This window comes from Aspergillus affinis (assembly GCF_023601865.1).
Source record: "Aspergillus affinis strain CMG 70 chromosome Unknown NODE_55_length_207115_cov_84_504473, whole genome shotgun sequence".
NCBI lineage: Eukaryota > Fungi > Ascomycota > Eurotiomycetes > Eurotiales > Aspergillaceae > Aspergillus > Aspergillus affinis.
Window position 1 is genome coordinate 131,876 of NW_026515836.1, and position 21,965 is coordinate 153,840.

General features: G+C 50.8%; 5 protein-coding genes across 5 annotated transcripts; 2 read left to right on the forward strand and 3 right to left on the reverse strand.

The window, feature by feature from the left end:
- Positions 1 to 6,923: 6,923 nt before the first annotated feature.
- On the reverse strand, positions 6,924 to 7,898 carry KD926_008457 (uncharacterized protein; the record flags this gene model as incomplete). Its single annotated transcript, XM_053101184.1, has 2 exons — positions 6,924 to 7,472; positions 7,536 to 7,898. 2 exons carry the CDS (start codon positions 7,896 to 7,898, stop codon positions 6,924 to 6,926), a joined length of 912 nt encoding a protein of 303 aa, XP_052955237.1.
- A 223-nt stretch (positions 7,899 to 8,121) lies between these two features.
- Positions 8,122 to 10,272, forward strand: KD926_008458 (phosphoribosylformimino-5-aminoimidazole carboxamide ribotide isomerase; the record flags this gene model as incomplete). Its single annotated transcript, XM_053101185.1, has 7 exons — positions 8,122 to 8,421; positions 8,594 to 8,780; positions 8,908 to 9,138; positions 9,759 to 9,810; positions 9,875 to 9,932; positions 10,025 to 10,117; positions 10,195 to 10,272. 7 exons carry the CDS (start codon positions 8,122 to 8,124, stop codon positions 10,270 to 10,272), a joined length of 999 nt encoding a protein of 332 aa, XP_052955238.1.
- Positions 10,273 to 10,999: 727 nt separating this feature from the next.
- On the reverse strand, positions 11,000 to 12,789 carry KD926_008459 (Elongator subunit ELP3; the record flags this gene model as incomplete). Its single annotated transcript, XM_053101186.1, has 2 exons — positions 11,000 to 12,426; positions 12,489 to 12,789. The coding sequence occupies 2 exons, from the start codon at positions 12,787 to 12,789 to the stop codon at positions 11,000 to 11,002; spliced, it is 1,728 nt and encodes a 575-aa protein (XP_052955239.1).
- Positions 12,790 to 13,169: 380 nt separating this feature from the next.
- On the forward strand, positions 13,170 to 18,385 carry KD926_008460 (DNA damage and replication checkpoint protein Rfx1; the record flags this gene model as incomplete). The annotated part of the gene is made up of 9 exons (XM_053101187.1): positions 13,170 to 13,436; positions 13,493 to 13,647; positions 13,706 to 13,768; positions 13,832 to 13,857; positions 13,945 to 14,027; positions 14,105 to 14,599; positions 15,363 to 15,600; positions 15,668 to 16,343; positions 16,408 to 18,385. 9 exons carry the CDS (start codon positions 13,170 to 13,172, stop codon positions 18,383 to 18,385), a joined length of 3,981 nt encoding a protein of 1,326 aa, XP_052955240.1.
- A 1,381-nt stretch (positions 18,386 to 19,766) lies between these two features.
- On the reverse strand, positions 19,767 to 21,702 carry KD926_008461 (uncharacterized protein; the record flags this gene model as incomplete). The annotated part of the gene is made up of 4 exons (XM_053101188.1): positions 19,767 to 19,890; positions 19,953 to 20,636; positions 20,691 to 21,544; positions 21,700 to 21,702. The coding sequence occupies 4 exons, from the start codon at positions 21,700 to 21,702 to the stop codon at positions 19,767 to 19,769; spliced, it is 1,665 nt and encodes a 554-aa protein (XP_052955241.1).
- Between the last annotated feature and the right edge of the window lie 263 nt (positions 21,703 to 21,965).

A 21,965-nucleotide genomic window follows, 5' to 3' on the forward strand; every position in this document is an offset into this window, starting at 1 on the left:
AAATCGGACTAACCGGACTAGCGCGGGATATTGGGGATGTCCTTTTTTCCTGAGCCTTGAGTCCTGCGTTCGGAATCCTGACTCTTGTCTTTGTTCACAGGAAATTATTTCATAAAGAAAATGAGATAATAATCGAGTACTATTATTATTATTATAATTAGGTTGGTTGGGCTCCCGGGAGGCGACGAAAAAGTAGGGCTTCCAATTCAATAGGGAAAAGCGGGGACAAGCGCCAGGGACCGCAGAAGGGAAGGAACGGTATTCGAACGAGTGGATCTGGTACTAATACATCCATATTACCGTACCTCCCAACGATGAGTCAGTCCGAATGGCTCGCCAGCACGGCAGGCGGTACGGTACCGATGTATGTATACCGTCACGTACCGCTCATTCGTATTCCGTACATCATCATCCCATCCAAGGTTGGCAAAGGTGGGGCTCCCGCTCAGTTCCAGAGATTCCATTCCGTTTTCCTCTCTCCATCTCGTCTCTTCTCGTCATTGTTAGTAGAATGTACATAGATAGTAGACTCTGGGGCCACGCTGGATAATCAACTCCGTTCTGCTACCGGATCTGCCTCTCGGTCGGGTTAGACTCTCTCCCTTTACTGGAGTAGAGGCTCACGACTTCCGCAATAGAAACTAGAAAACTTGCCCTAGCTCTATCTATCCTATCTGCCCTATTGTCATTCCGGACCTCCATTTCGTGGACATCCATCGACTAAAGGCGAAGAAAGAATGGGGGCCAAAAGATGGAAGATTTCCCTGTTAAGTTATACTGTGTAGGGGGAAGGCCAACGGGGTAACGTCTCTACCGAGGAAGTGCTCCCTGCCCTTCCCGCTCATTGCGTGGTTATTTCCTTTGTACATGAATATCTGCAACTACATGAAATGTGGCTACAACCACTGCCTAGAACACATGTCACAGTGGCGGCAATCTTTTCCACACCAGCGATTGCCACGGAGTATATAACTACAGGAGGAAATCTTTTTTGTTGGTATATTTTTGTTGTGATTATTTGCTTCCGCTGCCCTCATTTAATTTTCTCCAACTACTATCCCGATTATGATCTCATACCGCGGATACCATAATATGATTTTTTGCACTCCGTAGAGTTTAACCTAATTTTTGGATGGCCAACCCCTGCCCTCTCTTTTTTTTTCCTACTTTTTTTTTCTTATTTTTTATCTTTTGGGGAATCCCCTTCTTCTCTGCCCGTTTTTTGAAGGAGGATTATTTTTATCTCTTCCCAAGTACGAGTGTAACCTAAATCTGCATCTACTGTCCTCCATCGACCAGCTATAATCCCATATGGCCCGAAAAAGCGAGATTTATTGGGTCAGCTTACTGCGGCTCGCTGACCTCAACCTTTTCTCTTGAGTTTCTGCAGTCGGAGTGATCAACACGGCGGTTAATAAATTAAACCAAAATCTTCTGTGTACACCGTATACTATAATACACGGGGAACCTTCCTGGTTGCCAATCCCAACCTTCCGAATTTCTCTAGTACTAGTATCTTGAGAGGGAGCGTAGCATCCACGGATGCCGCTCCCGGTGGAACCAAACAATGCCAAGCCTGCACAAACAGATGAAACGGGCAGAGGAAACAGCAGTGAAGCATTCGCCCCTTTGTTTCAAAGGCCAGGTGAGCGCTAACGATGCGCCAATGGGAGGTCGCATGATTGGGCCCCGCCCCTCCCAGGGCTCCCATTGAACGATGTGGTGATGGTGGAGGGTGGAGGGTGGAGGGTGGAGGGGCCACCGACTAAGGCGTTGGACGGAGTCAGGTAAGAAGGTCTGCCCGGTTTTGCATCTCGATATCATTTTTTCTGCCCTTCATGGCCGACTCGCTGGGAGATGCACGCTTCGGGGAGGGAGGTCTGACCTTTTTAAGCGCCCTTTGGATAGCTTGGATGGATCTTGGTCGGTGACTGGGTAGTCTGACAGGTCAATACCCAGAGGTACTGAAGCTCAGGACCGAGCAGAGGTCTCCCACTCCCGCGACTCCTACTCGATGCAAGTCAGCAGTGGGGTCCTTCACTGGATGCGCCGGTGCATTGACGCCAAAAATAGATGACTTACATACGGAGTACTTATCTTACATGATCGATAATTATTATTGTCAGTGTCAGGGAGACTCTGGGATCTGAATGACACCAGGTCCGAAATCCTCGGCCTGTCTTCGGCGCTAGTTATCTCGATTACTGACTAATATACATAGATCTGGAATCTGGCCTAAAGAGGAAAACCTACCATCTAGGGACTTCGTATACCTAGAGTACGGAGTAGTACTTACTAGAGGAATACTCGGACCAACGACTAAACTGCATCGCCGTTCTTAACGTCGCGCCAGACCTGTAAGGTGACGCCACTTCACAGACCACCGTACTTTATTGCAGAGTGCAGACAGCAAGCGTAACTATCCCGGGGAAGTCATATAATATTTATTGATCCAGAACCCCCCTGGCCAAGAGTCCAACCGCAGCCTCTCAGGCTAGCTCAGAAGGTCGGAACGTTCGACCAGATGTGATAAATCAACTTGACTGATCTATTTGCACCGGAGAATTATGTGAACAATAGGGTGGTACGAGACTTTTGAGTTATCAAATACAGTTACAGTCCATACGATTTGGCTATCGAATATCAGTTGCTTTAGGAGAACGAAAAACGCAGAATAATCTGAGCTCGAACTCCAAATCCTACTAACTAGAGTGACTACTCGCCAGCGGAGCTCGATATGGAAATCGCAGTCCGAAGACAGTGCGCTCGACCGAACTACTCCGTACCCATCGAATCGCGATAAGAGTGAACGATGTTTGTCCAAATGCGTTGATTGCTGTTTGGCTGCTTACCAGCGCGTTCAGGAATGATGATCGGCAACGACCCCAATCCATGGCCGAGGTCTTCAAGCGTGGGCGCGTACGGAGTAAACACCCCAATTCCGAAGCTCCATTGATTGTTTATTTTTTATTTATTTATTTATTTTTGGACAGGGACAACGACCACGCTGTTCCTGACTAGACCACATGGGCGGATTATCATCACAACGGTTCCAGAGGGACACAAAAAACAACGGCGGGCACCAGGAGGCGATCTGCAAAACCCAATTGATCAGAGAAACGGCAAAGCTTAACCGTAATTCGAACCTCGGACGAGTGGTCACTGGTAGGATACCACAGAAGAAGAAAAAGTACCTTTCCGATTTCTACGGTTACTACATGACACCACTAACGTCCATGCGACAGGAACATATGCAGCTGGGTGGCAGTGGGTTACTGTTGGCCGTTGGCCGGGATACTACGAAGTAAGTGGTTAACAGAGGGGATCTACAGTGAACATCTCAGACGAAAAGTCTGGACTTCTGACAGGTACAATATCTTGCCAATTGGTCTGATCGGCCAAATTTTCCAACGACCTACTCCACAGTTTCGGCCGAACTCGGCCACGGTCAATCCGTGCGATCGAGAGACTGAAGATAGGTCGATAGATGCGTGTAGTATTCCATAGTTCATACCGGTGTAGTTTCCCTAAGGAATAGGGATGATGTCCTCGGAAGGCTTCATGGGGGAGGGGGCAGCAAAGGAAGGACAAGAAAAAAAAGGGGGGGAAGGAAGGAACAAGAGTCTTATTTTTAGCACGACGTTACCATTGGCATAGAACCAGGAGAATGGAAATTAATTGAATCCCACAAGTATCCTCCGTACTCTAAATCTCAAGTGCCGGGCGCAGATTGCTGAGTTAAGAACCAAGTCCGAGCCTCTCACTGTCTCACAGTCCCAGCCTGGTCGTCTTGGTCTTCTTTCTCCAAAGGGAATACTTCGAGTTCCCACGACGTCAATAGTTGCTCCATTGACCATTGCCCAGGAACTTCAAGGAAGCACTTGTTCCGAGGTCCCCACCGGCGATGGATTCCCATTGCTAGTCGAACCCTAAGCCGGTCCATTTGCAGCCGAACTTTTAGTTTAGTCCATCGTGAGAGATTCCATGAGGTTCTCGACGGCGGCAAAAACGGGGCAATAATTTACGGGATCCTTTACAGCATTACGGTACGTTACCCATTTATGACCTACAGCATCTCGAATGACGCCGTTTCGTTTGATCGTCGACCCTGAAACCCTCGAGAAGTTCTGCATCCGTTGGCATATTCCACCTTCTGTCGGATGCTGGGTGCCCACCACGTTCGAGGCCAGAAGATCATACGTCGGATTGTCGGCATGGGTGCCTTTGTCCGGTGGGATCCCGGATCGTCTTAACTAACTGACTGCGTTCAAAGGACTCAAAACCTCATGAGGACAGGTTCTGTTTACATACTCCGTAGTCCGTAAGTTAGTTACACATTCGCAGACTAGCGATCAACAATGAATAACTACAGATTGCAGACTGAATAATGGATGGATCGGGTCATCAAGTCCGTTGGGAACTAGGCACTGTATGTGCTGAGAACGTGCGGGGGATTAATCAATACTGACAATCTAAACCTGCAGCCTGCATATGAATTGTGGTGATGGTTCGGACTACGGAGTGCTACATCCTACTTTCGGAATTCTAACCTCACAACCAGGTAGGTATGGCAGTACATACATCATTGTGCTCTATCACTCTATGGCCTTGATATCAGGTATGTGCTCCGACGAGAGAATGTCCCTATTCCATAGCTCTGTGCCACGGGTTGGTGCTATCCCCAAATCCGATAAACATCCGTCCCCCCCCTTCCAAATACCTACTCCGAGTACTCAGTCGAAAGGCTGAACACTGAATAATGGATATTCCACGATTGTCCGAGCGGCCTCTGATAGGGTTACTCGGCTTTGCACTCCGTTCTTTCCCTTCCCTTCTCCCCACTTTTCGCGCCCTCTCGGACTCAAATGTGAACGAAGTTCGAATTTTCTGAAACTCCCAGGCCTCGGTGGGACTCGTGATCATCACAACGTCTAGGCCACATCCACCAAGGGCTCCTAAGCCTCCTCGAGACCTCGTCCAGCACTAACTGAGCAGTGGGCACATACTACATTGGGACACCCTGTCTCCTACTCTCATCCTCCGCATCGGAAGAGAGATGCGAATCTGGAAAAACACGGATTCTCCCATGCCCCCACCGTCTCTTGACTACATCGAATGCCAAGGACCCCGATTACGCATTCCCTTTTGACTAGTTATATGATATATCCTTCCAGAAAACCTTTCAATAGTACGGATCAGGTGAAAACGATGTCGTTATGCGACTATTGACCGTTGGCATGACCATCATGGGTAGAGTTTCGGGCTACTATCCGCAGGATTCTCCGGAGTTTTCCCGTTCAACGAGGGGATTCGGATACGAGAAAACTGAAAAGAGGGGGAAGAGCAAGATGGCGATGAAGAGGGGGGTAGAGAAGGGGGTGAAAAACGGACAGACCAGGATCGTCTACTCCGACGGAGTACACAGTAGTGTCTACTCTAGCCCTTCTCTTCGCTCTTTTCTTCACTTCCCTCTGTTGCCGCAACCGAGCTGACACTGACTCGCGATGCGCGAATAACCTCCTCGCTGACTTCTGTGATGGGATGTTGCTTGGAATGGCTACGTGCAGAATCTGAAACGCCTAATGTGTCCCTGATGGTTTGCAGCACATGGCCAGAGCGCGTGAGGTCGACGCCCTATTTTATAAGTATCCCTGACTAATTACTCCGTACTTCTTCACATTCACATTGTCTTTTTTAGATTACAACTAGCATTTAGCCCAGGAACGAGGTCAACTATCCATGCAGGTACCCCCGGTAGCACGGGTATTTCTACGGAGTACGGCAGGGCGAGCCACAGAAAAGAAAAAGGAAAAACCAATAAAATCGGTTTTTTGGGGGGGGGGGGGGGGGTGGTTGCGTGTGGGACACTCCAGAATTTTATCCACTAGGCCAACAGGCTAAAGTAGCCGCAGAGCCAGTAACTCAAAAAAACATAATGGATTCATTGGATTGCGAGACTAACGAATGATTTACATGGCCGGAATGGAGAGCGGAAGACCAAAAAAACAACAAAAAAATTGTGAAAAAAAGGAGGGAAAGCCATGAGAGGAAGAAGCAAACGGATCCTCCTGGCGATCATGATTTCTCCGCCGTTGGTATACATCTGAGGCCACGAGAAAAGTGAAAGCTTATTGAAGTTTCAGATCCAGCATTGGTTCTATACATAGAAAGATTTCTATCTCAATTACATATCCATATCTAACTATAGCAGCGATTATCGAAGGAGTTCAGGATCCCGATGAGATCTGAGACGACAGCGCATTCCGCGTCGCTGTATCAGAATCCAAATTCCGAAGGAGAGAACCCCCTCTTAAACCTGATAGAGAAGGAATGTCTCGGATTTAGCGCGTCATCGTCGAATCTTAGCCTCAACCGGAGTTTTCGCCATATCTGGAACGACGGCGCATAACTTGGCCCTCGTGCACTGGGAACAACTTGGTGCGTGCTTTGAGAATCATTGCCCCATGGATTTGAGAAATAGAGTTCCTAAGGTCCAGACTAGAAGTCTCAGGGTGAACCCGTCCTTGTTGATGGGTTTGTCGATTTACTGCCAGAGCCATGTTGCAGGCTTTGCAACCCAGCCAAGTCTCGTCACGGATGCAACCCCAAGAAATGACTGCGGCCTCGAACATGCCCTAATGCCCTGGTCATGCGCATCTTCACCAACAAGGGTTAAGCATGCAGGATAAACGACGGCGGGGAAGAGGTAAGAAGTGGAGGGATTGACCGTCGATTGCCGAAGCTCCTACCATCCTCGCGCATGCGGCAGCGTCGTATTCCCAAACAAGGGATCCTGAAACAAGAAAGCTCTGTCATCGGTGGACGGGCGGCTGCTGATTTCTTCTCTGACATAGTTTGGGCGTGACATGGCCGGAAGACTGATCGTCCTGCGCTGTGGCTACCGACATCGGAAAACTGCCATCTCAACGACGACCTCCTCTGCCCCTCCCCCTCCCCCTCCCCCTTCCTCTCCCTCTGGACGACGACTGGCCGGACGCTTGGATGGCCGATATGTCCTGCTTGCTCAAGTTCAGAGTGCCGCCTGCAAATTTTCCAACGGAAGGTCCTCCAACTCCACGTTCCCGGTGCCCGGCGCCGCCCGCTTTCTTTGGTGCGGGTTTTTCTAGAATGATTCCATTCTCCTTTGCTTCTTTCCGTCGCTTTTCTTCTCTGTGTTCAGCTTTGGCTTTGATACCTCTTCGGTGGGATGAAGGCATATTCTGCTTATAAAGCGACTCCTTGGCCCCCAAGGTTTGCATTCTCAAGTCAAGAGCCTTGAGTCGATTTTTGCCCGTGGGCGCGAGCTCCGATGCGGACTCCAGAAGGTGGGATTCCTTAAGAAGACGTTGCAGCGCAAGGTCATTCTTCAGGTCATCAGCATCGTTTGCCTTGTCTTCATCGCTTTTCTCGACCTTTTTCGGGGTGGGTTTTTCCGTCGTCGCATTTGAAGCAAGAGATGGAGGTTTCGCGGTCTGTGGTTTTCTTGCATTAGACAGTCGCAAAAGACAGAACTTGCACATATAATGTAGACGTACCATAAAAGCCTTGCGAGCTTTCTTGTCGAGCAGGTCCCTCTTTTCCCTGGACGGTCCTTGATGCTCAACTACCTCGACTTCATTGTTTCCGTCATCCTCTCCAGAGAGACCACCCCATTCCGATCCATTTTCAGACCCCTCAGAGTCTTCCTCGTCGGTTCCATCGGCCTCCTCTTCACTTTCTTCCCGGTCATGCTTGGTCTGATCCCCGGGCAGATCTAAAGGCTGGAATTGTGCTTCGAAAAACTTGCGGAAAACGTCATGGGAATTGGTATCGATAGGAGTCGTAGAGTTCGTTTCTTCGTCTTCGGCAGTGGTGGATCTCGACACAACGGCCGCGTCCCTCTTTCGTTTTCCAACCATGTTCAATTAGTGTCCTGTGTATCTGTAGCCAGGCTGGGGATTAAAAGGACAATTCACGGAGTTGCGAGATAAACCGGTGTTTTTTTTTTCCCGGGCCTAGAATAGCACGGTCTGGTCACGTGCGATAAGATAAGCCAGCCCCTCGTCGGATTTCCACAACTAAAATGTTCATCACTTAAGCACGATTATAGTCAGGAAACAAGAACGAATTGAGTTGAACAGGATGACCAAATTCAGGCCTTGTATTGACCTTCATTCTGGTCAAGTCAAACAGATTGTCGGAGGCACATTGAGCAATGTATCCGCAGACTTGAAGACAAACTATGTATCGAAGCTCCCCGCCAGCCATTACGCCGAATTATATCGGAAGCACGACTTACGCGGGGGCCATGCTGTGATGCTTGGGCCTGGGAATGATGAAGCTGCAAAGGAGGCACTCAGGACGTGGCCTGGGGGGATCCAGGTTGCAGGTGGCATCAACGACAAGAATGCCCAGTACTGGGTTGATCAGGGCGCCGAGAAGGTAGGCCAGCATTGTGATAGATCTATATACCTGGTTTTGCTTTGTGTTACAATTATAACTCCTATGGTGGCAATTTGCTGCTGCTTCTGCTGCTGCTTCTCGAGACTTGTCGCTTGCTTCTTTCTATGTTCCCACACCTAAGACAATAAATGGGCTTACCATATCCTCGCAGGTTATCATTACATCTTTCCTCTTTCCAGAGGGGAAGTTCTCTCTCGAGCGACTAGAATCAGTCTTGTCGGCACTTGGTGGTGATAGATCGAAGCTGGTCTTAGATCTGAGCTGCCGAAGAAAGGACAATACCTGGTTTGTGGCTATGAATCGCTGGCAAACCATTACGAAGATGGAAATCACCCAGGGTTAGTTCTTGCTCTTATTCTCATTCCGCTGCTACTCTCCTTGCCTCCCATTTATTTATATTCACCGCTTCTTCCCGATATCTTGCCTCTTGATCTGCGCTTTCCTGCGGTGCTAACATGGATATAGAATCGATTTCACTATTGGAGCCGTATTGTTCCGAGTTCCTTATTCATGCAGCCGACGTCGAGGGATTACAGCAGGGTATCGATGAGGAATTGGTGTCCAAGCTAGCTCAGTGGTGCACCATCCCCATTACATACGCTGGAGGTGCGCGTAGTTTGCAGGATCTAGAAAAGGTTCACACGAGCAGTCAAGGGAAGGTTGACTTGACGATTGGAAGCGCTCTGGACATTTTTGGTGGGTCAGGCGTGACATTTGACGAGTGTATTGCGTGGAATAAATCTCATTAGGCATGTGGAAAATATTCTAACGCTCAAGATTGGGGGGTTGACATTACTATATCTTGACGTATTCATTGCTATATATATATACACACGCATACTACGGAGTATTCACGGAACACACATAATCCAGACGTTCAACTTGTCATTGTGGAATAACATGCTTACGGTGTAAATTAAAGATTGGAAATCGAAATACTCCGGTGACCTCCCTGCTTATTTTGCTTTAATTAATCTCCCCTTGTCCTCACCCAACTGTTGCGACTAATTTCTGTCATCTGAACGGTTGGTGACGCGGACAAGCGCCAGAAGTGTCGATATCGCTACCGAATGCGGTTAAAGCGTCTGCCTCCGGAGCTTCTCTCCCGCCCTCGCTGTGAACATCATCATCCATCAACGACCGCTCCTCCATCCATTCAGCCTCTGGACGGGATCCAAGCTTCACCTTTCATTCCGCGCTCCTGTCTCAAATCACTGTTCTTCATTTTTAGATAAGCACTGCGCCGCCATTCAACCCCGCTTGAACCGCATCAGCAACGTCGCATCAGTCAGTCACTTATCGATCACATCATTCAGCCGCCACCGTCAAGATGAAGCCTGTCGTGTCGGTCTTAAATGCGTGGTCCTGGTATGTTATATTGAATCCCATGGCCTTCTCACCGATAGAGTACTGACAACATTCGTTGATGCAGCGTGGTCATCTCTCTTTTCGCCATTGTCATCCTTTCAGTCCTTGGATCATTATACAAGGTTCGTTGCCGCCGTATCCGTTTGCTACAAGCCAGTCCTGCATACTGCAAATATGGTATTTACAAGAGGACTAATGAGGAATCGGATTATAGAGGGAACACCATGGATTCACTGGCTCCGAGGGTGAGCCAGAGGACGGTTCTGCAGTTGCAGCCTCGCTTTTCACAGCCGTTTTCGTTTACATCGTACGTTTGCTCGACCTTCGACTCTGGACAAACACTGGACTCATGTTTGCTGACTCTACTATTTTCTCTTTCAACAGGCTTTCTTCGTGTTTTGCGCCTTCCAAGCCTACCTTCACATGCGGAGTAACAGGGGCGGAGCTATATCCCTGAACTAGACGGTTTCTTTTCTCATTCTGATGTTTCCTACCGACCACAATATCCATCGCCTGCATTTGACCGCTTCATTAGTCCGCTCGAAATGTGGATGTGCCGTGTCGGTGACACCCTCTGGATTTGTGGGCGGGTGTGAGCCTGTTTCAAACCCTGCGGCACCGACGGTTATGTCGGACCGCCTGGTAGAGTCCCTTGCCCCATTTTTGATACCTATGCCATGATCGAGACTGTTCCACAGTCTTGCCGTGTCTTTCTATTGTTATTCGTCGTTGAGGTTGGACGTTATTACGTCACCTCTTCCCGGCATTCAGTCAATTCCGGAGTCTATTGCGGTTTGTATATAGTGTGTTGGGATAAATAGATTTATTATTTTGCTACTCGCTACCATGTCCATGTGCTTTCCGGGAGAATTATATCCAGCCCGGGAGAGGAATTCTAGATCGCCACCTCTTCATTGCATGTCGAAAGATATGTATGTGAACTCATTTTATATACCAAGTCCGGGATAGATCTAGACTAGCAAACACCCCCGAGTAATGCTTGAGAAAGAAAGACAAGAAATCACCTGATAAAAGTAGTCCTCGAACGCCGCATACCACGTCAAATAAAAGCCAAACTTTTTATCAACTATGCACCTTTTTTAATTTTCTCTTCTTGAACGAGGGAAAGAAATCCGTTATCATAAAGAATCATGTCAGAAGCCCCAACGCCATGGAGGCTATCGTGCCCTTACAAATCGTCATATTCAAAGGGCTCCAGCATCTTGGACATGTAGGGACCATCCAAGCTGTAGCCTAGTCGACCGTAGTAGTTGCGCACACCGACGCCCGAAATCACACTGATCTTTAGACTGCCGTGCTCCTCGCGCGCGATCCGTTCCGCCTCTTCCATCAGGAGGGTTCCGAACCCGCGATGCTGGAACTTGCGCGGATCCCGCCCGTGAAGCGGCACGGCAGAACCGTAGACGTGCAGCTCTCGCACGATACTGGTTTGCTGGCCGGTGAACTCGGGGCGGAAGGTGTGCGTGGCACTGCACTTCCGCAGCCGCAGCAGGCCGATGAGGATGTCCTGCTTGGGGTCTTCGTAGGCCAGGAAAGTCTCCCACCCGCCGTTGGCGTAGTAGTCGCGGCGGACGAGCTCGACCTGCGAGGGACGGATCTTGTTTTTGACTTCGTTGATGCCGACTTCACGGGTGCGAACATCCCGGCAGGTCGTGCCGAAGTCCTTCATTCGCGCCAGGGCCAGCTCGCGTAGGTTGCCGTTCTCGACACCCGAGGTCACCAGCGGCATGGGGATATCTCGCTGGACTCGGTAGATACGGGTCCAGGGGGGCACCAGGGCGAGGATTCGTGCCACGATGTCAACCAGCGCATTGGGGGTGTAGTTCTTGTAGCGACCCGTCCGCCAGAGTTCGTAGAGACCGGTGCCGCGAATGACCAGCGTAGGGTATATCTTCAGCCCATCCGTTCGGAACGCGGGGTTCTCGAAATACTCCTGGAACTGGAACAGGTCACGCTCCATGCCGACGTTAGGCAGATCCGGCATCATGTGGCTGACGACCTTGAAACCAGCGTCCTTGGAAAGCTTGAAGGTCTCCGCAACGGCGGCCACCGTATGGCCTCGGTTCGTGTCCCGGGCCACATCCTCATACAAACTTTGCACGCCGACCTCTAGTCGCGTACATCCATAGCGCAGCATACTACTTAGATGCGTATCCAGACAATAATCGGGCCGAGTCTCGATGGTTATACCGACGCATTTCACGTTACTCATTTCGCCCGCCTGCACGGCTTCGTCGACGTTCTCCGTCTGGTATCCACTCAGTGCATTGTGAAGCTGGGCGACAAAAGACTCCCGATAGTCCTCGGGCAAGGACATGAACGTTCCACCCATGATGATATATTCGACCTTGTCCACGCTGTGACCGAGAGATTTGATCTGATCCACCCGCCCCCGCGCCTGTTCGAATGGGTCGTAACGAGCACGGATCGCACGCATGGACGTGGGCTCGTAGCCGGTGTAGGATTGTGTCGAGTACTCGAAATCGGAATCGGGACCACCGGGACAATAGACACAGATGTTACCGGTGTATGCGATATGAGGGCAACGGTGGGGTTTGCTCATGACCGCGACGACAGCGATTCCCGACGACGTTCCTATCCCAACTGGTTAACAAGGATTCGGGGGATATTAGAGTAAATATGAAGGGCCACCATACGGATCGGTTTCGCAATCAACTTCGGCAGAATATACTTCTTGTAGTGTTCGGGGACGGCGGCGATAATGGCCGTCAACGGGGGCAAATTGCTCAAGGCATGCTTTTTCGCGACTTGACTCCGCAGTCGGTTGAGGTTGAGATCCTTCTTGGGTTTGGTATAATCCACATGCGACTCGTAATCCTGGATGAGAGCGTTGGCGATGTCCGAACAGGCCCTCATGTACCGTTCATTCTCCGGGGCGAGCTTTGCATTCTGCTTCGGCTTGGAGGGTGGCGGCATCGTCATTGTCGCGGTCGCCATGGTGGTGGGAGGGGTTCACAGCGAGCGCCAAACACTAGTCGAGATGCGATAAAGGCAGCAAATCCACAGTTTAGTCGGAATGCCGAAAAGAAGTCGGGGTTGCGACGTCGAGATCGAACGAAGAGGGGCCGAGGAGCAGAGAAAGACAGAGGGAAAAAAGCGCCCGCAGCACAACCGACCGCCCGCGACAATTCGGATCCGCTTAAAGCTTTGTCCCGAAAAGTCTCCATCCCGACGACTTCCCTTCCCCTACGGTTTTCCCTCAACTTTCAGGTATTTGCTGCTTCCACTCTGCAACCTGCCCTTCATTCACCTCTCCGCTCTCCCCTCTTCTTCCCCTCTTTTCTTTCGAATCTTTGCGACTCGTTCCGTTCGTCATCATGCAGGCCTTCCGCCGTAACACCGTCTCTGCCATTCGGAATGCTGCTCCCATGCAGCGACGAGGCTACGCTCAGGGTGCCTCGCCTTACGCTAGCACCGTCGGCAACCTTCGCATCAATGCGGACACCAAGGTGCTCTTCCAGGGTTTTACCGGAAAGCAGGGAACGTACGTGGTTTGCACCTGGCGCCAAGTCACTTCGTCCAAAACGCTGACGTTGCATTTCTACTTCTCTCCAGTTTCCACGCCGAGCAAGCTATCGCCTACGGTATATACCCACCGCATGCGCGCCAAATTGAGACAGCATATTGCTGCCGTGGCTAGCCGGAACACTGGACTTACAAGTTTCTAGGCACCAAGGTTGTCGGTGGTACCAACCCCAAGAAGGCCGGCTCGACGCACCTTGACAGACCCGTTTTCGCGAACGTGCGCGATGCCGTGAAGGAAACCGGTGCTACCGCTTCTGCCATCTTCGTCCCGTATGGAACCCTACAAGAATACCGAGATCTACAACTCTAGATGCTAATTGAACACTAGCCCCCCTCTCGCCGCTAAGGGTATCGAGGAGGCCATCGAGGCCGAGGTTCCTCTGGCTGTCTGGTAAGTTTCGTCGGCCGACAATGAAGAAGCTGGACTTTTTTTGACGCGATATTTTCGATGTAGTATCACCGAGGGTATTCCCCAGCACGGTATGATCCCCCATTTTCCTTTTGGTCCCTAATAAATCTCCGCGCCAAATGGCGTTTTGTGACCGGAAACTGACTGAATTTGGGTAGACATGGTCCGTATCACGGATATCCTTAAGACCCAGAACAAGACCCGTCTGGTCGGACCCAACTGCCCTGGTATCATTGCTCCCGTAAGTAGTTATCTTATCCTTGCCCGTGGTATTCTTCGCGATGTCGGAAAGCTGACTCGTTCTTCAATGTGGTATAGGGTCAATGCAAGATCGGTATCATGCCCGGATTCATCCACAAGCGTGGCCGTGTTGGTATCGTCTCCCGTTCCGGTACTCTGACCTACGAGGCCGTGAACCAGACCACCCAGGCCGGCCTTGGTCAGTCTCTCGTCGTTGGTATTGGTGGTGATCCCTTCTCCGGCACCAACTTCATCGACTGCCTCAAGATCTTCCTCGAGGACCCCGAGACCGACGGTATCATCATGATCGGTGAGATCGGTGGTAGCGCTGAGGAGGACGCCGCCGAGTTCTTCAAGGCCAACAACATCCACAACAAGCCCGCCGTCAGCTTCATCGCCGGTATCAGTGCTCCCCCCGGCCGCCGTATGGGTCACGCCGGTGCCATTGTCAGCGGTGGTAAGGGTGGTGCCGACTCCAAGATCTCCGCTCTCCAGGATGCCGGAGTCGTTGTCGAGCGCAGCCCTGCCGGTCTGGGCAAGGCTCTGCTGGAAGAGTTCGTCAAGCGCGACCTGGTTTAAATGAGATTGCAGTCGGGATTTGTTGGTTGATGCAATGAACCAGAGCCTGAGCGGCTGAGAAAGAGCGGGAGGAAGAGATGGTGTGTCGCGACCCATGGTGTAATGACCGTGGTTGCGACGTACCATTTCCTCAGCTCTGGATTTATATTCTCTTGAACTACTAGACGGTCCCTGTTTCTTTTCTTTATTGTCCGTGTCTATGATGACTCTTGTACTTTCCCCCATTGTGTTTTTTTCCTACGTTTAGAGATGCTAGGGAGTAATTAGTTTCGATATGTAAATTTTTGGTTGTTTACAATTTCTTTTCTGGAGGGATGGTAGGAGAGGTGTATCCACAAGAGCATCGATGCGAGCATGCATGAGGGTATACTGGACACTCAAGAGAGGCAAGGGATGCATACCACACACAACCTCTGGGTTTGTTTGTGTTGGGCCTCAGGCCGGGCGGAATGCGCTGAGGTCAGCATACACCCACGTGACTCCCCGGCGGGATTTCGTTGCTTGAGGAACGGCGTTTTCTGTTTATTCTTCTCTCGCCGAGTCCCTCGAACCACCAAAGAAAAAGAGCCTTCACCGCGGCTGCGACGTGCTGTCTAGAGCCCAGTCGACTACTGCACGATCTGTTCTTGATGCCCTGACGACCATCTGCTGAACTTCGGACTGCTGCATCGGCCTGTCGCCTGCTGTGCTTCTCTGTGCCGTCATTTGCGTGTGGTCGAGGCTGCCACAGGACCAAAACACACGCTATTGCCCGTAGTTACCGGCTGCCACCCACCCGGCAACTGAACAACCTGCTGCGGAAAATAAAGCAGAACAGACAGTAAAAGATGCCTCCCGATATGGGTATTTGCTCCCCGTTCTTTCTGTTTCTCGTTTCCGTCCTGTCCCTTGCCCATTGTATTGCCTTCTGCATCTTGTTTTCTCGCGCCTTGCCCCTCGTCGTCTCGCGGCTGGCCATGAGGTCACATCGCCGTTGGACCAGCGAATGCTAATTTGTTATTGGTACAGTAGGCCGAGCTGCCTCGCAAGCTTCAAGTGTTGCATCGCAGACAACGCAAATAGCGGCACCGCTAAGCCGCCCAGGAACGGCCGATCTCATGAGATCGCGTTCGGAAACCGTGGTATCCAGAAACAGTCGTCGCCCCAGGTCGCGAGGCTCGACGGCCAGTATCCACTCCAACACCACCCAGCAGACTCAGGACCAGCAACTGCCTGATGGCTTCTCTCAATTCCTCCCCGCCCAACCCGCTGCCGGCCACAATGTCTTTGGAGGCAACCCGGAAGACATCATTATGCGTTTTGGGCAGCAATTGTCGCATCCAGTGAACGGCTCGCCCCTTGACCCGACTCTCCACGAGGCTCATCATCCTGTGTTGCCCCGAGCGGACGACTTTCCCAACCACGCCATGCACGGTCATCATTTGTCTCATCATTCGCTGTCGTCGGGCCTGGCCACACATGGCTTGCCCGGCATGCCAATTCCTCAGTACCAACCAATGTATGATAGTGGTATTGAAAACCACGTCCCCGACCATATGCTCGAGGAGAACGATAATTCCGAAGCCGGTATTAAAAAGAAGAAGGGCTCTAGCTCCTCGCTAGCGAATGACAACGAGTTGCGCAAGTTGCTGCGGCAATACGAGGGTTATTCATTAAAGGAAATGGCGGCTGAAGTTCTCAAGCATGAAGGAGCTGGGGGCAAGGCCGAAAAAGTCAAGCAGGTCTTTGCGATGATCTGGTATGTATCTCGTTGAACGCGTCTACTCGCGCTGCAGCTCGGCCTGTTGCTGACGTCTTCCCAGGTTGAAGGAAAACTGCCGCAAGAGTAGTGGATCTGTACGGCGTGACCGGGTATACTGCTGTTATGCAGAGAAATGTGGCACCGAGCGAGTCTCCGTCCTGAATCCTGCGTCGTTTGGAAAGCTTGTGCGCATCATCTTCCCCAACGTGCAAACTCGGCGCCTGGGTGTTCGCGGGGAATCGAAATACCACTACGTGGATTTGACCGTGATCGAAGAGAAGCAACAAAAGCCGCCGCCATTGAACCCCCAGATTCCAGCCAACGCCGCCGGTACACCTCCTGTCACGGAGAGCAAAATGGACACCGATTTTCAAAGAAGGTATGCAGGAGATGTGGGATATGTCGGCGGAGTTGAAGCTCATGTGGCCCCTAGTGTCAGTGCGTTACCGCAACCATCTGCAGATACTGCAATGTTCCCATCACCTACGACCTCTTTTACTCCTCGCTTTACCCCCCAATTGTCGCTACCAGGCTGTGGCTGCCAGCCGGCGCCCCGGTCACCTCCGACATTCCCGGTCACACTTGACAATGTAGCAAGTCATTCCGGAAAGACGATTTACCAGATGCTCCAGCTTCCGCAGACCGACATCGCGGCGGTTGATAACGAAACCCTCCAGCTCCCCGACATCTCTGGTTATCTCCCGCCCAACACCGATTCGAAAGTCGCTGCCGCGTTGGCGGCTCTCTATCGCTCCCATTGCATATCTGTCATAGACAGCTTTCGCTACTGCAAGGAGCGCAACCTCCTGAAATATTTCTCTGCCTTCCATGGCACCTTAACGGTCCCCGTGCAGAAGCTTCTGACCCACCCTAATCTTGCACCATGGATCAAAGAATGTGACTGGCTTATGTACCAGAAAATGATCGCCTTCGTGGCGCCGCTCACCACCCAGGTCGTCCCTAAATTAGTCCTGGACGCCTTTAGCTCGATATCACAGCGCTTGACCGGCCACATTGCGGAGACCTTCAAAACCCAGCCGGCGTACGTGTCCATGGCCAGACTGGTGCCAGCTCAGATCTTTTGCAACTTACTTCGACATATGCTGGACGTGAACCAGTCCGCTAATGCGGCTGCAGCCTGGCTCTGTCACCCTGACAACCGCAATCAGATGTGGTTCGACTTCAAGACTTTGGTTGATCCGAAGGAAATGAACACGCGAGCCAATATTCCGAGTTGCGCCGAACGGACGACGGAGCAAATCTTGAAACATGATATTCTAGCCCTTCTTACTCCCGTTTCCGACCCGAACGCCTCCGCTGGCCTCCCTTTCTTCACCAAGCCGGACTTGGAGGAAGATCTCCAAGCTCATAGATATCCCGTCGACTCTTCTACCAATGGCGAAGAATACAATTTCCCAGACAAGTGGATCTCGTTCATCTTGAACCTACCGGCGGTGTTCCCCAACCACAGGACTCAGTGTATCATAGAAAAGGTGGATGCCTTGTGGGATTGCATCCTTCATCGCCTGACGTTAGGGGGCGCCCAAAGTTTTAGCGCCTGGTGGATGACCAAAGTCTTCTTTCACGAAATGATGTTGTGGCAGGCGGAGAAAGGGGGGTTTATGCGCTACACGCCGAGCACACTACAGGAGGCGGTCTCAGCGACATCGTCGCAACACTCTGGAGTGAACGGCTTTTTGACGAAACAAGCTCACAGCGCAGACGTTGCTCAGGACAGAACATTCATGACACCCAATTTGCCTCAACATGCTGTTGATGCAAAGTCTCGGGCAGGCACCAGCCCCGTGTCGGGGGACGGAGTCGCTCATGCACGAGCATCGTCGCAACCGAACCCCAACCACACCGTGGACAACGACAAGCCCAGCATCTCTGACAACATCGCTGCCTTCCATGCTCCCAACAACGATGACAGTGCCATCGATCTTGACGATGACTCAATGTTGATCACTGTCGGTAAATATGGTGACATGATGGCCTCCGATCCCGCCGATGCTGAGGGCGATGTCGTTGTCATATAATCGGCAATTGCATGTTCGGTGTATTTCCACATTTCCTTTGTTTTTTTTTCTTCTTTTGGAAAACCACACCAGTTCTTCCTTTTTCTTTTATATGCTTATAGGTGGAGTTGGTTCTCTTTCAGGAGTATTATTTTTGGTTGGATGAGTTATTTACATTCATGTACAAGGACAGTTCGGCGTTCGACGATCTTTGCACGAGAAACGAGAAATGAGAGCATCGATTCGAGATACGTCGACCTACGGCATTGCGATTTGTTCAGGTTGACGATCATACGCATTTAATAGCGTGGTTGATCCCGCTCGAAAGCACTACTTACTGTTGTTTCATTTGGCTTTCTTCTTCTATCCACGAGAGACCGAGCCTGTCGCTGTACATAAATTTCGTGGATCAGCGCATTGCGAGTGGTTTCACCTTTTCTTGCTGTCATAACCTCATTTTTCACATGCCCTCTTTCCCCCTATACGCTCTCTATAATCACCCCTTTATCCTCATTTTTCTCTTTCTTTCTTTTGTTTCTCTCAACTTCTTGTGCCCAATGTCCGGGATACCCTTTCGCGCAAAGGTATTATGACTATGCCCTTGAACAACAGTTGGAAACATGTCTGCGCGCGTGCCCTCAGCCATATGAGGGAAACTTGGATCTTCCTTGCTTTGGATGATTGATTCCCCTTGTCCCCAAGCTTTGGATTCTCTTTCAGCTTACTATCTTTGGTTCTGACTCCTTTTAAAGAAAGGGTGCCATCGCCTCTTGGATCTTTCTTGATGGTCACGTTGGACTTTTAATATTACCTCATGAAGCAGTGTTGATGATTTATGTATTCAAGTGTCAAATAGCCTTTTCGAAGTGATCATTTACTTTTTACAATCATTCCATTTTCATGCTTGGTAGGTTTTCACTAGATATATATAACGACGTCACTCGCAACCTATGGGAAGGAGGGAAAAAAGAGGAAAGACAGTCAGTGTCTAGAAAAGTTTGTTGGTTGACATATGATTTAAAAGATATGGGCGTTCGGAATCTACTAACTAGACCAAAAACCTCAGCTGGGCAATGGTCAGCCCTTGCAGTCAACAAAAGAGAGGCAACTAACTACCAACCTAATTATAACCCACTTAATAATGATCGCATGCTAATGACAACCTCAACACCAATATGTATTCTCATACGAAGAGATGACCGTGAGCAAAAAGGAAGACCGAAGACAGATAAAACCATGACAAAAGGGTATTTATATATAAGGGGCGTCATCAACTTCGCGCGACAAAATTGAAAACCGTTCAACGGTGTGACAAAAAGAAAGAAAGGCAATTCTAGGTTGGCAGAGCAGGGAAAACGTGTCTTTGTGAGGGTTGTGTTACGCCTAGGGTTGATTTGCCACATCACCTGAAGGTGCCAGCAGGGAAGAATCGTGGACCCGCAAATCCGTAGGCTGCGATGTTTTGAATATCAATGCTGGTATCGCCGTGAGGACACCAGAGTTGGACTAGAATATAGCGACCGGAGCTGTGTGACGGTTAGCTATGCCCTCAATGCTTTGGGAGGGGTCGTTGGGAGGAAAAACATACGGAGGTGGATCGAACTTGATGTTGACCACGTTCTTGGTTCGCTCGATAGAGAAGCAAGCATGAGCCATGAACGGGCCTGGCTCTGGAGTTTGGGCAGGCCCGGACGAGGACGAAGGGTGGTAGGTACTGGGAGCTGGTGGTCGCCTTGGGAGACGGCCCTCCTCTATGGCATATTGTCGACGCATAACTCGGACCTGTCTCTGTAACTCGCGGCGCCTTTGATGGACGCTGCTCAAGTCGCCAATTTCCAGGTCGCTGTCGCTGAAGTCGCTGTCGGAGCTTATAGGATCTTCCTCGATCTCGTTGTCCACGGCCAGCCAGTCGATATCCGCAACGGAGGAGGGTGTCGGTCCCCCGAAGTCAAGCTCGCCGCAGTCACTACGCTCGGAACGTTCGTCATAATCCATCGTCACTCGGAAATCGGAGATTGGACGAGGTCGACCGTCTGCGTGAGTGGGATTCGGACCCGACTCTGAATTCGACTCACGGCCAGACAGACCCGCGCGCTGGAGCGTTCGCAGCGGGGCCCGATATGAATTCAAATACTCCTGGGACGGTTGCATGCCACTTCTTCGATATCGACGTTGTCGCCGATGGGTGTGATGGTATTGATAGTCAGTGGCCTGGGCAACAAGTTCTTCCGAGCCCATTGCAACAAATACCATTCCTTCTTGCATCCTAAGCCTGCGAGGACGAATTAGTAACTGAGTGAAGTGACCAAGAATTGGTGAGACATACGGGCCGTCATAACCGTTTTTTGGAGCCTTGATCACGATTCGCTTGAGAGAAAACGGCGACTCCCCACGATGCTTTAATATTATGTTGCAACGGTCTGACTTGGTGCTATAGAACGACGAGTCGTTGTGGAGAACGTTCATGGGACTTGCAAGTTCGCCTTCTGGTTCGAAAAGACCTCCATCGCAACTTTCCATTTCCATATTGAGGGCTCCAGGCACTACTTGACCATAATGCCCGTATCGAAACCTTTGCGGACCTTCCCTGTTGTCATCGGAATCGAGCTTTCTGCGTTTGACTCTCCATCGGTCCATAAGGTCATCATCCTCCTCTTCCTCTTCCCCGAGCGGCTGTGGAATGACGGGGGGCATGCTGAGGAGGGGGACGGGCTCGTCGAGGAGGGAAGCGGTGCTGGATTCACGATTGCCTAGTTCCTGGCCGGACCTGCTACCACTTGGGGTGCGGCGCCTGGAAGATCCGCCGGGTGACCGTGAAGAATCGGGGGTATTGGTGTCGGGGTCCACAACGGTGACATTCAACGTTTGTAATCTCTGCATTGCCGGGTGCGGATGACGAGGAAATCTGCCATGAGCCTCTCGGCGTGGTCGAATCTGTGGGACCTGTCGATCTACGGCTCCCCTACTCTCTTCGAAGGCAGGTCGATCTTGGGAACGGCGGTAATGGTTGATCTCTCGGTTAAGGGTTTCTAGTGCGCGAGCGGATGTATCGCGACTACGATCCGAGGTTAACAGGTCTCGCAGGTGTCGCAGATGAGTTGCAGTAGACCTCGGTGGTCGGTCACCGGCCCGATTTCCACGGCCACGGCGAGAGGCGGGAGGATAGTCGTGGTTCCCCGACTAAAAGGAATATGTATGGCAGTCAATAATCTACTTTTTCAGGACCTTGCCGGGGACCGAAGTTGCCTGTCCCAGGAGGAAAGCGAGTCGCGAGAAAGCAGACTTGGTTGGGTTGATCACAAACAAAGAAGGTAGTAGTTCCGGAGTTGACATACCATCCTGCGGAGGCGGTTAATTCTATATAGTGCGGAAGGTGGGAGACGGAGAGAGAGCAGTGGTGTCTGTGTGGAAGATTGATGACAACGGAGAATTGCACTGTACCGGGACGACAGACGAATACCGATGGGAAAATTTATGGAGAAAAAAGACAGAAGTAGCTAGGATGGTAGTAATGGGGGAAGATGAATGAATGAATGAATGAATGAATAATGAATGAATAGATGCAGTGCGGGAAAGAAATGGGGGACTTGCCCCGATAACG